At 32.8% G+C, this 16,005-nt stretch overlaps 1 protein-coding gene across 1 annotated transcript; it reads right to left on the reverse strand.

Moving 5' to 3' along the window:
* Positions 1-2,676: 2,676 nt before the first annotated feature.
* On the reverse strand, positions 2,677-16,005 carry LOC110095468 (protochlorophyllide-dependent translocon component 52, chloroplastic-like; the record flags this gene model as incomplete). Its single annotated transcript, XM_020821018.2, is given in 8 exon segments — positions 2,677-3,129; positions 3,812-3,999; positions 6,222-6,425; positions 6,515-6,686; positions 8,085-8,183; positions 14,593-14,617; positions 14,620-14,773; positions 15,509-16,005. Coding segments are annotated over 8 exon segments (1,595 nt in total), but the record flags the coding sequence as incomplete, so codon positions are not given.

Here is a 16,005-nt window from a genome sequence, read left to right on the forward strand (position 1 = left end):
TTCTCACTATGCATCAATGAGTCCCCTCTTCTAAAGAATTAAGAGATAATCTCAACCGTACATTATCAATAATTCAATATGGTAACTAAACTTTTATTTTTTATAAAATACATAGAAATACTAATATATGGAGAGATTTAACACAATTAATTACATGTATAAACAAGTCATGTCAACATATAATTATTTTATTTTGTGGGCCAATTTAAGGTTATGATGAGAGGGATATACATGTTCATATACAACTATACAAAATTAGGGAAATATTTTTATGTTTTTATGTGAATCCACTTGTTATTTGGTAGTTATTTAGTTGGAATATTCAGCTTTGAATTAGCTCATTCATGGACAAAATAGTCATTATTTTAATTAATCTTACTTATAAAAAAGATTAGACCCCATGGATGTGATTACCATGAAGGTTCCAAAATATTTTTTGAGAATCTATGGTGGAACTTGTGTTAGCAAATTTCTACATAGCATCTTGACTTCAACATAGGATATTAATACCTTAACCAATTGGAGAATCTTGCCAAATATTTGGCTACTACTTTTTTTTTCAAATTGGAAGAAGATCTACTCTCCTATATAAAAAAAAAAAAAAAAAAAAAAAAAAAAAAAAAAAAAAATCCTTCTCATTCATGTTGTTGAATGCTAGTCATTTAATTAAAATCTTTTGTTGCTAAAATAGTCATCATATATTTTTTAAAATTATGAATATAAAATACTTTTTTTATTTTAGATATGAAGTTTTTTTGTTATAATTTTAGAAATTTGAATAAATAAAAGTATTTTTTGCCTCAACCATGAGAGCTTTTAAAATTCTTGAAAATACTAATCAAGATTAATATTCTTTTAGATGATTCTTTCTATTATATAAATTGTGCACTCTCTCTTTCATACTTCTTATATGTTTATATTTCTAACCCCAAAATATTTATTTTCACAAATATATATATATATATATGAACATGATTCTTTTATTTTTAAATAGATTAATATTAATAATATCAATAAAATTTAAATTTTTGAGTGCTACATAAATAAATATAAAAATTTAGATTTTATATATATAAATGCATGAATTATGTGATGTGCACCTAAATACTCCTATAATTTATGAGATTTTTTTTTTTAACTTTAACATAATAGTTTTTTTTTTTGTAATCAATTAAATAATATATATTTTCAAAATTGCCTCTGACCACAAAATAATAGCATGACATTTTATTTTGAGCAGATCTTGAAAAAGAAAATAAAATACAATGAAATGATTCACTTTTGATTTGATGGAAGCTTCCAAGTTGGTGTGTATCATGTCTATTCATTACTCCAAGTATCCTGACATGAACAACTAGCCAATATTAAAAGCCATTGGAGTAGCTTCTTTGCCTGTTTCTTGCATCTTAGTCAAGAATGCTGAGAACATCTGTGAGTCACTTGAAAGCTCCAGGGATCTTGGACCTTTGCGTTTGATTTGAAATTTCAGATTATTCAGAAGTTTGTTATTGATCCAGACATAGCTTATTGAGTCACTTTCAGCTGAAATCAACTCGAATTAAATTGCAATGTTTGTGCAAAGGCTTCATAAATGTATTGAAAAGAAAAAAAATTAGGTTGCTGAGAAGGATGGAGATTGAGGGAGAGAGAAGCTGTGGAGACAAGGAGAGAGCGAGAGAGCTGACGGAGAACAAACTTAGGAAGGCATTTTTGGTGACATGGCCGATGACTTTGACTATGAATGTTATTGATAATGCTAAACTCGGCCGACCAATCGATTGATTTCGGCATGTATAGTCAATAGTGGAGGTATTTACATTTTAGGAGTAGCTTAAGTGGAATATAAGATGAGAGAGAGTAGCCTTAGATGGTTTTGTCATATAAAACGACGGCCTTCTGATAACCCGATTATGAAAGTAGATGTATTATATTTGATTTATGTTAAGAAAGGTAAAAGTAGACCCAAAAAGTTTTGATTAGAAAATATTAGAAATGATCTTTTTTTATTAGATTTAAACGAGAATTTAACTTTTAATATGACACAATGAAGAAAAAAGATTCATGTAGCCAACCCCACATAGTGGGACAAAGGCTTGATGTTGTTGTTGTTGTAAAATGGATGTATTTGGAGCATGATTTTATCAAGAATCAAAATTGAGAGATCAAATGTTCATCATGTCAATTGATTTTAGAGATGATAAATTTGTAAATAATTATCTTAAGGCATGCAAATTATTAAATTTAATTGGAATAAAAATCACTTCACCTAAAATTTGATCTTCTATGAACAAGTTGAATATATGATTCTTTTTAAGTGATAAAAATACAATTGAGTCAAAGTGAAGTCACTCATAACATCCTCCTGAAGTTCTTAGTTCAACAAATTCTTTACTTAATCTGTCTACACAATTTTTTATTCGAGTAAATTACAATTATTACCTAATTTGGCATGGTTGAAATATTTCACTGATTTTTATATATATTCAATGATTGCATTATTTATTGGGTTCTAATTAATGTATATACTAATTACATTTAAATATATAAAATTGTTGGCTTACTGAATAGCTTATGATATGTGAATCCTAAATTCCTATTTTTATCCACATACATTTTGTAATTTTAATTGCCATAAGAAACAATAAAAAGCTATTTTAAGAAACAATAAGAAAGCCATCCTAAAAAGCTGCTTTAAGAAGCAGAAAGAACGCGAGTGTCGAAGTCATAAACTTTTCAGCTAGACAGAACATTTTATATTCCACTTGCATATATTCCTATATTTTATTGAAACAAGACAGCTATATTTTATGCACACATAAATACTTACATTTTGAAAAAGAAATATGAGATAATTAAGGTTCTAGTCTTCTAGATCAGACAAAAGCATGGTTATAGTCATGGAAATAAAATGTTTTGTAGATGAAGTGAGAGAGCCACCTGGAAGCTGCAAAACAGAGCACTGCCATTGAGACAAGTGCAGTTCTAGTTGATACAGACATCATAGTTTGTTTGGCAGCTGCCAATAATCCAATCAATGCAACTGAGACAATTGGAAGAGAAATCTCAAGAATTCTCAGCCCCTTTAAAGCCAAACTACAGCTTCTGCAGTGCACAACATGTGTCCAATACCTGAAAGAAATCGGCATAAGGGCATCTCCAACCGAAAATCCTATTTTCACTTCAAAAGGCAGTGAAACTCAAAAATGCCATGATTCATCTCTATCGAACTCCATTTTGTGCGCTTCTGCGAAGGTAACCGTCTTTCTCCTCTTTCGCGCGTTAGTTTGGCAAATCCGGTTGAGACAAAAAAACCGCGTAGGTGAACAATCGCACTGTTCACCCTCCATCGATTAGCAATTTTTTTGCCGTTCGAATGGAGCAAACCAACTATGCCTTACAGTCGTTTGGAGTTCAATTGGAGACGCCCTAATAGCTGGAGACAGTGAAGGGTGTGATAGAGTAAAAAGTTGAATGCACAGTTAAGGACAGAAAAAAGTGCCCTTGGTTGATGAAATCTCATGTCTTGAAGGATTCCTTTAAGATTTCAACATCCACAGTAGGTTAAATCTGAATAGAAAAGATTGAGCTTTGTGCACATACTGTGCTAAGATTCCGCAATTTTTCTCTCATCACATTCAAACAATTGTGAAGCCCTTTTGCCTAAGTATTTCATTACATCTAAATTTTTCTTTAAATTTCCTTTCCTCTTCCACTAATTCAATTAATCCATAGAAAGATCACATTTTTTCAGTAAACAGCATATTTTAAGTTTTTAAAAAAGGAATTTTATATTTCAAACTCAAAAGGGTACCTGTCCATTAGCTGCTCTCTTGGAGGAGTTGGAGGAAGGTAGTTTTCAAACTTGTTTACCCAGTTAATCTGACTGTCTGCATATCTTCTCAACCATTTTCTGAAAGCAATGACCTTCTCGTCCGACTTTGTTGGCATAAAACAAGCTTTTTGCCAATTGGAAGGGCCAACCTCTGCGATCTTGCGCTCCTGTAAATCAAGATTATATTAAGAACTAAAAAGATGTGAATCCGTTTTGAATGATCACTAGTATCTCTTTTAAAACATTGCCAGTGCCAAGGATAATCGTGACAAACAAAAAAGATGCAAATAGGAACTAATTTTTTTCATAAAATGTTCATAGCTGATGAAACCTTATCATATGACTTCTGCGACCAAGATAAAGATGCTTGATGATCTGAACTACTCAAAGTTATAACCTGGAATTACATTTAGCATCTTCCAAGGTTAATTTAATTAATATGCTAACCAAAACATAAAAGATATTCACTGGAAATCGATTAACTAACTTCAGTCAATATCATAATATCTAAAATTGCAAAAAGATTTAATTAAATTTTTTCCTAAAAATCATATCTTTTTCCCACATCACAAAAATGTCCAAACACATTTTTATAAAATTCTACACTTTATAACAATTATTTTGATATATAAAAGCATACACGTAAATATTAGTATATTGGCTTATATAAAATTAATTCCTTAATTCAAATATTTTTCTAAGTTTTTAAATTCACATTAGCAGCACATGCAGAGAGTGAAAGTAAACGAGTGCTGAGATGAAGTTTAGGGATTTGTTTATATATTTATATAACCTAAGCACTATCCACCTCCCGTATTCTCATTCATTTCCCGTAACTAAGCTAACGACCGAATGAGAGAGCTACTTGGGTGAAATAATAGGAAAGATAAAGAGAAGAAGAAGAAAGGAAGGGAAGAAGACGAAAGTTTTGAACTTAATATATAAGAAGAAAAGTCGTCTTAGATGGTTTGGTCACATAAAACGGCGGCCTTGTGATGACCCGGTTAGGAGAGTTGAGGTATTAGATTTGACTTATGTTAAGAAAGGTAGGGGTAGACCTAAAAAGACTTGGTTAGAAAATATTAGGAATGACCTTTCTTTATTAGGTTTAAATGAGAATTTGACTTTTAATAGAACACAATGGAGAAAAAGGATTCATGTAGCCGACCCCACGTAGTGGGATAAAGGCTTGATGTTGTTGTTGTTGTTGTTGTAGTAAATACATTTTTATTTAATCGAGCAGCTTAACGAACTTTCGAGTCGAGCCAAGCTTAATATACGAGCTCAAGCTCATTTAATATATGAGCTCAAGTATAGGCTCGAACTCGAACTCCTGGCTCGATAAGCTCGACTTGCGCGTTGAACTCGAGCCGGCTCGGCTCACGTACACCCCAATTGGAGGGTGTCAAAAGAAGGCATGCCAAATATTGTCTGATTTTGGTTTAGAGTTTTCAAAGAAAAGAAAGGTTAGTAATTAACACAAGCAAAACAATACATAATATTATAAATTAGCATATATATTTTCATTGATAATCAACCAGGGGAATTTTAAAACTGAAAAGGTTATCTAAGCTAAATCATACAATCGAAGATATAATAACCTCCATTCTCAAAAGTAAAAACAATGGAAGATACTATCAAAATCATTTGCAAAAGCCTCTCTGGAGATTCATATGCATTTATATCCACTCATTATTAAAGTGTATACAATTCAATAAGCCATTTAAAATCTAGGAACTAGTTATTTCACTTTTCAGGCAACAATCTACAATTTAATAAATTAGGTTTGAAATATAAAAACATACCTACAATCGCAAAAGTGCAAAAAAAATCGCAGAAAAATATGCTCTATAAAATCCAAATTTGAGGCAGCTTATTTACAGTTCTTTAACAGACCTTAAATTCACCAACACCTAATGTCTGCTGCTTATACTTGTCTATGTACACACGCATACACCAAGAGAGAGCTACATCAAATGACTGGTAACACTTGTATTCTTAGCCAGACTTGACCAAGAAACATTCTAAAATCTCCCATAAAAATCTCACGATTTACACATTATATTTATATATAAGCATGCAAATAGTTATGTTAAAAGTAATTTAGTTAATGTCGTATTCATATCTTTTGCCAGCTTGACTAAAGTACAGATTACATGTGTGGCAAATCCTAACCTAATCAGCAATGTGGGTGTGCCCAGGTTTGCAATTTCAAATTATGCTGGTTCGTCTCCCAATTCTTCAATGTAGTTGAGATCTATATAAAATAAAAAAAGCTGTATATCTGGGAGATTGGTCCTCTTAGCAAAATAAAGCAAAGCGAGCTTAGGTTGTGCTCTATATTGATAATGACAAGCTAGAAAACTCTACAATTGGTAAGTTGTTTTACCTCAACATGTAGAAGGTACATATCAGAATCCAGAATCAAATTTTGTCCCACATGAAAAATCCAACGTGGAACAATTAGATCAATCCAAACAGAAAAATTTCTCGGGAAGACTGAAATTAATCTGCTTCTTCCAGGACTAACAGGAATGCAAAAGAAAATGAGAAGAATTCTCCGCTGAACCTTGAGGAAACTTTGATTAGGCATCTGATTCAAACAAACAAAGAAATTTAAGAGAACAAGGAGGAATAACAATCATCATAAGATATTAATGAACAAACGTCATATATAACTACCGTTTGGCCATTTGAAGATGAACCCGATCCATTAGTTGAAACTGAGAGTGGAAACGCATAATATAGGCAAGGAGCAACAAATTTGCCATATCCTAATCGTTGCTTTGCAAGGAAGCCGTTGATATCAAATTTCTCAATTGTTATCTCTAGTGGAACCCCTCCTTCTCGATCTGTGGAAGTACAAAAGTTGTGTATTTATAATGAGGAGAAAATTATATAAGGTACAAGGTTGAGTACAATTTATCCTTTTAGTGCTATTTTTTGTAAGTTATGTCAACAACTCCTCTAGATCTTCATGATTTTTCATAAGTCCAACCCTTTCCCTTCAAAAATTTTCCTCTATAAAAAAAAGCCTTATAATGCTGCTATGCCCTCCATAATATTTCTCTCTATAATTTTACCAGACCTAGTGACACTAGCTATTCCATGCAAATTCATGTTCGCAGTAGCTCGTCCTGTGTGAATGTGGTCATTGAAATTCTAGATGTAGCTACTAGTTATGTGATTCTAGCCATTGAATACCAAAACCTGCTTTCTGTACATTTGAAAGTGATTGTTTGATGCATGCCTAACAGTATTTGTGATGCGGACATCAAAACGAAGATTTGGCGCATCTATCACAGGCGGCGTCGTAAATCGACGGCCATTATTTGAAGAGGCAGTAAACACTAGGATTTCGGTTCAGGGGTGGTGCCAACAATCCGCTTAAGAAGCAGAAGACGAGCGTCACAATGCTAATTAAAAAGCCATAAAGAAAGCGAAGGTCATATTTGGAATATCAGTATGGCATTAGGATTTCAAAAATTAACGAGAGCCAGTAAACATCAGGAAAATTTGAGGACAATATTGCTAAAGAACAGCCGCAAGAAGCAAATCAGAAGAGGCAGTAAACACTAGGATTTCGGTTCAGGGGTGGTGCCAACAATCCGCTTAAGAAGCAGAAGACGAGCGTCACAATGCTAATTAAAAAGCCATAAAGAAAGCGAAGGTCATATTTGGAATATCAGTATGGCATTAGGATTTCAAAAATTAACGAGAGCCAGTAAACATCAGGAAAATTTGAGGACAATACTGCGTAAAGAACAGCCGCAAGAAGCAAATCAGAAGAGGCAGTAAACACTAGGATTTCGGTTCAGGGGTGGTGCCAACAATCCGCTTAAGAAGCAGAAGACGAGCGTCACAATGCTAATTAAAAAGCCATAAGGAAAGCGAAGGCCATATTTGGAATATCAGTATGGCATTAGGATTTCAAAAATTTGACTCCACCTAAATTCTTTTACAACTTGGAAGTAAGGTTTTCACCAAACAAACAAAAAAATAGTCAGCCTTAAGTAGTAAGCACTGACTGCAACTTCGCTTAAAATACAGACACTGCAAGCTAGGATGCCGGGGTTATTGATTTATACATAAGTTCAGGAAACAGTTTGGTCAAGAGAATAAAATTGCACCTATATTAGTTACTCGAACAAAAAAATAAAACACTAATCAAAATGGAAAATTTGCGGAGAATATCGTGCAAAGAACATCATCAAGCTTTAACTAACATAACAAGTTACTTAGAAGTGCTTATCTGGTACGCGATGGTGGACGTTTAGGAATTCTCATTATTTTGTGGTGTGCATAAGGTACATGAGCCGGGTCCATCAGATTTTCTATAAGAACTTCATACCTGAAAGGTCAAAAGAATTGTCAATCCAAAAGCAAAACCAAGCAGTCCATAACTAACTAGAAGGTTAACCGATAGAATGAAAAGAAGAAACAATTCAAATGCAAAGAAATCTAGGAACGGAAATAATACATGGAGATTTACAAAAGTGTGAAAATCTTTCCACTAGGTGCTTCATCCGAATATTATTCTTTATGCTTTGTCTTAAACTAGCACTGTCGTTGTCAGATCCCAAGTCCAGAATGAGAAAAGAAGAGTGTTGCGTTAGGTAGTCGACAACCAACATAAAACTTATTGAATAATCATGACATTAATACTTTAATACATTGTGTTAATGCTAGAGCTTCCCTAGAAGCGACATGTTATATGGCCTAAATACATCGACAAGGGCGTGAGGGTCGTTGCACCGACGCCCGAGTGCAGTGTTAAATAGGCAAGGGTTCCCACATTATGGACGAATGTGAGCAAAGAAGCTAGTACATAAAACTAAAATAAGAATAGGAACTTAGAATATATGTACTCTTTACTCTTATAGACAAATTAATGAAATTAATAAATATTATGATTTATCAGAAAACAAATACTCTATGCATTCAAAAAAATAAATGGGTTGGAGAGATAAAATTAATTATAGATAATTGTTTAAAGGAAAATATTGTAAAAATTAATAGAATTGAAGATAGAATTATAGTTTTAAAGATTATTGTTGATACTAAAACTATTAATATTATAAGTACTTATGCTCCTCAAGTAGATTTAGATATGAGTTCAAAATTAAAATTTTGAAATGGCTTAGAAGAATTAATACATAAGATATCTCTTGAAGAAAAAAAAATTATTGGAGGAGAGTTAAATAGACAAGTTGGTAGAAGTAAATGATTTTAACAACATTCATGGTGGCTATAGATTTGGAGTAACTAATGAAATTGGTAAGATCATATTATATTTCTTTAGTTTATGATTTTGAAATTGTTAATACCTTATTTAAGAAAAAAGATGAGCATCTCATCACTTATAAGAAATAGATATAGTAAAACTTAGATTGGTTATTTTGTTATAAGAAAATAAATCATTTAGATTATAAAGATTGTAAAGTTATTCCAAATGAAATTTTATATACTCAAAATCATTTATTAGTTTTTGACTTTAATAAAAAGGGGCAAAATATAAAAAATACAATAAAACGTTATTATAGGACTAAATATGTGCATTTAAAAAATACTAACATAAATACTTTTGAGAGTAATAATATAAATATTAAGATTTTGTATGTGCATGAAGAAACTAACGTTACGTGGGAAAAAGTAACTAGTGATATTAAAAAAATTGTAAAAAATATGTTCAGAGTATCAAAGGGAGAAGCTCCTAATAGTAAAAATAATTAGTGGTGGAATTAAAATGTACAAAAAAAAGATTAAAAAAAAAGAAGATTTGTTATAAACATTGGTTTATATGTAAAAATTCTGATAATTGTGAAATATATAAAGAGCCCGTAAGGAGTCTAAAAAACATTATGTGATGCAAAGCTTTTGGCTTTAATGATTTATATAATATATTAGATACTAAGGAGGGCAAAATATATATGTATAAATTAGCCAAACAAAAAGAGAAAAGTAGTAAGGATTTAGTTCAAGTGAATTCTATTAAGGATGAAGATAAAAAACTATTTTTATTAGAAGAGGATGTTCAACAAAGGTAGTTGAGATATTTTTGATAAACTCTTTGTTAGCTCAAGAAAAATAATGGAGCGTCGGTATGAATCCTATTTTACAGACATAGAATTTCATTCTCCTTAAATTAGATTGCAGTTAATCATATTTTCCCTAAGGAATGTGTCGGAGTTTAATTAGATCTGGGTTCTTACTTCCCACGAGCGTAAGCAGTCAAAGTTAATTATCCCTCTTAACGCGTAAGAGAGAACTCTCGATTAAGGATAAATAATTTTAGGTGTTTTTAGTTTCAATTACAGGGAAAAAATAAAGGTTAACCCTATCAAGATCTCTTGGTTCTATCGTCCCAAGTATATCGTAGGTTTTACTATACCAATACTAAGAATCATTAATCATAGCGTCCAAGAAATCTGATTGGCAGTTATGGGTTACCTCCTCTTAGGGATCCGAGAAAACTAAAGTAGTTAGATGTAAATTTCAGTTTTATTGAGTTTTGGGGTTTACATTTATTAGAATATCCAAAAATTAAATTGGTTTGGGATTTACAACTCTGTTTAAAAGTTACCCAAATGTTTAAATTGAAGCGAGTCATATGGCTTCTATTAGAAGTAGCCCGAGAGTTTAAATTTTTCATTGAAAGTAGCCCGCAAAGTAGGTCTTACGGCTTCTATAAGAAACAACTCATGTGTTCTAATTTAGGTCGGGACTTACGACTCTACTTAGGAGTTGCCCAAGTGCTTGAATTTAGATCGGGATTTACGGCTTTCATTGAAAGTAGCTTGTAAAGCGGGTCTTAGGGCTTCTATTAGAAGTAATCCACTGATAGGTTTTACAACAGCCCAATAGACTAAGATACTCGTTAGTTTTATTTGATAGGTCTTAAGACTCCATTTAGAAGTTGTCATATCATTTTGGTAGAACGGGTCTTCTTGATTTTCTTTTTGGAAGTAACCCATTGGTGGGTCTCACAATCAAGCTCGACAGTAGTTGTCCGTTAGTTTTGGTTAACAGGTCTTATGACTTCCTTAGATGTTGTCTATGAGATTTTGTTTGTTGGTAGATTGGACAACAGTTGTTTGCTAGCTTAACACTAGATTATAGTTTTTTGTTATTTACCAGCTCAATACTTACTAACCAACAGTTGTTGTTGTGTGACACTAGTGTTTCTACTATAGTATCTTGGTCTTTTTCTTTCAGTATCGTAGATTGTAATAGTAGTTACTTCAGTATACCAACATATACTTCATTGTACCAGTAATTACTTTACTGTACCAATAGTTACTTCATTGGACCACTACCTTGTTCTTTTGCTTTCAATATTATAGTTTAGTGTAGCACTTGTTATTTTCTTGCTTTAGTAATTTAATTTCAATGCTAATGAGTTTTAATTGCATGTTTGTAGGAGCTTGCATATGAGAGACTTTGGAGAGCTCGAATGAGCATTAGAAAGCTTGCAGAGGAGCATTCGAGAAGCTTGAGTTTTTTGTGTTAAGTTTGAGAATGAGTTTTATGTTTGAGTTGGAGAGTTTGTAGTTTAGTGTACAGTGTTGAATTGTACATGTTGATTAGTAGAAATATTGCTTTTTTTTTTTTATTTAAGAAAAACTCTCACTTACCAAAGTGGCTCTCTCCATATTAAATAATTAATTGATTAATTTAATTAAAATTTAATCAACCAATTAATTGTTTTAAATTTTATGGCTCTCGAATCTTAAGTTTGCTCTTGGATAATTAATTGCTCCTAGATTTTAAATTTTGTCAGGAATAATTAATTAATATTAACTAGTTAATTTTAATTTATTAACTTTGATTAATTAATTAATTAGAATTAATCAATTAATTTTAATTAACTAATTTCAATAAATAAGTTTATTTCAATTAATCAATTAACTTCAATTAATTATTTCAATTATTTAATTAAGCAATTTCAATTAATTGAGTAATCAATTTCAATTAGTTAATTATTTTTATTAGTTAAGTTTAATTAATTAATTATTCCAATTACTAAATTTTAATTAAATAATTTTATTTTAATTAAATAATTTTAATTGAATTTAATCAACTAATTAATAAATTAAAATTTAGATTGCACTGCTCTTCAATTCGACAGTCTCCTCAAGCAATTTCGGTAGCCTCCCGATATCCCATTCCATCACAGGGAGGTCAGGACGGCACTTGCCATTATTTTTTCTACCCGGATCAAAGATCAATGGCGCAAAGTCTTCAAATTTGAAATCATTCTATATGGATCAGAGATCAACGACGTAAAGCCTTCAATTTTGAAATTCATCTTGCCCAAATCATATATCAATGACACGAGACCTACGAATTTGAAAGAATATGTCCGGATTAAAAATCACAGCATGAGTTTTCAAAAATTAAAATCATTTGTCCAAATTAAAAATCACGGTGCATGTCTTCAAAAATTAAAATCATCCATCCGGTTTAAAAATTACTGCGGGTCTTCAAAAATTGAAACCATTCGCCCGAATTAAAAATCACAGTGCAAATCTTCAAAGCGGCGAATACATTGTGCTTTGTTATAATTTTATACTTAATTACTTAAAGATTAATTAGTATAATTTTTTCGTGAATTGAATAAATGACAGTTAATATTACTGTCAAAATTCAACCAACCTACCACGTTGCTTTTAAGTAAATAAAAAAAAGATTAGAGAGAGTCGTCTTAGATGGTTTGATCACATAAAACAACGGCCTTCCGATTACCCGATTAGGAGAGTAGATGTAGATTTGGCTTATCTTAAGAAATGTAGAAGTAGACATAAAAAAACTTGGTTAGAAAATATTAGAAATGACTTTCTTTATTAGACTTAACTGAGAGTTTGACTCTTAATCGGACACAATGGAGAAAAAAGATTTATGTAGCCGACCCCACATGATGGGATAAAGGCTTGTTGTTATTTTTGTTGTGTAATTAGTCTTTTTACGGACATCATATCAAAGATTACCACTCTTTCCACACCTTGGATCATATCATGGGTTTTGCTCTAGACTTCTTATGAAAAGAACGGATCCTTCGAGTATGAGAGTATTTTTAGTACCCCTAGCATTTTCTTCGTCTGCTTTCTTCCCTTCAGATTTCAACAAAAGCTTCTTCAATTTTGAGAAGTGTACAAATCTATAGGATTCTTTCATGCACTAATCTAATTCTTTATTGAAACCTACAATAACAACAACAACAAGCCTTTGTCCCAGTACGTGAGGTCTGCTACATGAATCCTTTTTCGCCATTGTGTCATGTTAAAAGTCAAATTCTCATTTAAATCTAATAAAGAAAGATCATTTCTAATATTTTCTACCCAAGTCTTTTTAGGTCTACCTCTACCTTTCTTAACATAAGTCAAATCTAATACCTCAACTTTCCTAACTGGGTCATTGAAAGGCCTTCATTTAATGTGGTCAAACCATCTAAGACGACTCTCTTTAATCTTATCTTCCACTGGAGCTACTCCAACCTTTTCACGTAAATTTAATATTAAAAATTCTCATTTTGTTTATAAGTTTGATGTATTTACAAGCACAATCCCCACACACATTTAGCTCAAACCTATCTAGCTCTTGCCATATTTTTGTGAGTAGTGAAGTCTTTTATGACACTCAAGCTTCCTTGCTTGAGGTCACCAACTTGATTTCATAATTCAAACAATTGAGCAGAATGTTCAAGATTTAAGCACACCATGTTGACTTTTTCCCTAGTTATTTGAGCAATAATGTAGACAAAGTAAAAGGATCTAATGTATTCTTCCATAGAATTAATAAGCGAAGGCATTACTAAGGCATTATTGGTTTTACATGATAAAAAGGAAGGGTTGACCATTTCAATTTATTGAATGGTGCCTTTTAAGTATCCAAGTTCCTCTTTCAAGGATTACCGATTGAACTGAACAAAACCATTAAAAGCAATTCTTCCTATTCAGTTTGTTGGAAGTGATTTGAAGCAGTGAATGCTCCATGGAGACTCACGAAATGATGGAATGATTAAGGTGGAGGGAAAACCAATCATTTCTCCTTTTCTAGACCCAATTAGGGCTCTCTTGTAGTTGTCAGACATCACTTAGACAGAATCTAGTTCTCATAACATGTAAGAAAGAATTATATTAGAAATAAGGGGGAAGAAAAGTGGAATACTCCATATCCCATGTTGGTTAAATTTTGGCCCCTTATATAGAGGATTACATAAGAAAAAACAGGAAAGAAATAAACATAATAATAAAAAAAGAAAAATCACATATTTTAGCATTTTTTTAATTAAAAGCCTACTAGAAAAAGAGGGTTGGCTGCGGCTGCACTCAACAATAGATAAAGCCCAAATTCTCTTGTGGGATAGCATGATCATCTATACATCATTAACTTTCTTCTAAATATGGCTTAAGATGAAATAATTCCTCTTGGATAGGAATGTTGAGGAGGTAAATAATTGAAATAAGCTGATACCAGTAACACTTAATTGAAATCACTAGCAGCTGAACCATTAAAATCATTTGCAAGAACAATAAATTACGAAGATATTTTTTTTTTCACACTGCCATAAGCATAGTTGACGCTAATTTGACATTGCTAAGATAATTCAGGATATTAAAAACGGCACTCTCTTAGCCAAGATGAAAATCTTCGGGGCTGTCTATTAGTCATGAAAATTGTCTCATAAAAATTTCTGATTTGTAGGAGTTGTAAATGTCAAAAGTACAAAAGCACAATTGAAATTTTTTGCAGCATCTTACCCATAAGGCATATCACGCATCGCCAAGTGTATGATGAGTCCTCAAGCTCTGAGATTCTAGGAGGCTTGTTCTTCATCAAAATATCTTTATTCTGAGGCTCAGTCTGTGGCCAAAACCATACTATATTATTCTGCACACAGCAAGGGTAACTAGTTGCACAGGCTTTACTAGAAGCATGAACCTACAAAAGTATATAGACAAAGAAATCATATATCACCGGTTATTTAATATATATCAGCGGCATGAAAGATAGAGGAAAGAATTTTACGGTTAATTTTAACTGGTTTAGTTTGAAAAGGTGCCAAAGCAATTTTGATGAGTACACCTGAAAAATTCAGACCTCCGAGCAAAGAAAAAATTTTAATTATCAGTTCTTCCTATGTTGGGGGCACCCATATCAGAGCAGGTTCTAAAAAGATAACATCTTAATTTTTGTTCAATAGAACTAATTTGGCTACCTTCTTGCATTGTGATTGAGCATCAATAAAGGTAGATACCACAATGGTGCATATTTCATATGAAATAACTTCTAAACCCATTCGTCTTCCTCATCCTTGAATATGAATCTTATCTGCCGCATAGGTAATTGTTTTCAGCCGGCTAAAAAATGAAAAAGAATTGTAAAGCATCTAGGAAGTCCTTTTGGTTGCTTTTAGAGAGAACAGGTTTTTGAGGATGAGGTTTGTGTTTGCACTAATCTTCTAAGTGAAAACAAAATTATCAGTTCTGAGATAACTTGAAGGTGCTGTAGAGTTTAAAATCCATATTGATTTCGTAAACGCATCTAAATTAGCCATGGAGTGTAACGTATTCACTGTGTTCTAAGCATTTTTGCTAAGTTCAAGCAAACAACTGAATGGGTAGAAACCCAACCGAAAGCTCTAAGAACCAATTCAGACGCTAAAAAAGAGCTCACCTGATGGCCATCTTCCGGCGCCTGAGGGATGAGCTTGCAGCTTCCATCCCCATCAAAGCACCAGCCATGGTAGACACACTGGAGACGACCCCAACGATCGATCCGCCCCTCGGAAAGCGGCGCGAGACGATGGGGACAGCGGTCTGCAAATACCCTCCATTGACCCACCTCCCTATCCCACCACACCACCAGGTCTAGCCCTATCACTCTCAATGCGCGCGGCGCCCGCTTGTCCAAATCACACACCGGCGCAAGCGGATACCAATGAGAATACCAATCGAACTTCTCCCCGCGGATCTCGCCGGCAGTAAGGACATCCGCCGCCGGGACTGCGACGGATGGGGAATCGGAGGTGGAGACGTTATGTTTGACGCTTTTGCGAGAAACTTGGGATATTGATGGTTTGGAAGAGCGAAGAGGAGGATTGGGTTTCGAGGAGATGAAGGAGAGGAGGCGAGGAAAGTGTGAATTAGGGAATCCATAGATTTGAGGATGAG

This window comes from Dendrobium catenatum, unplaced genomic scaffold (assembly GCF_001605985.2).
Source record: "Dendrobium catenatum unplaced genomic scaffold, ASM160598v2 fragScaff_scaffold_370, whole genome shotgun sequence".
NCBI classification, from domain to species: domain Eukaryota; kingdom Viridiplantae; phylum Streptophyta; class Magnoliopsida; order Asparagales; family Orchidaceae; genus Dendrobium; species Dendrobium catenatum.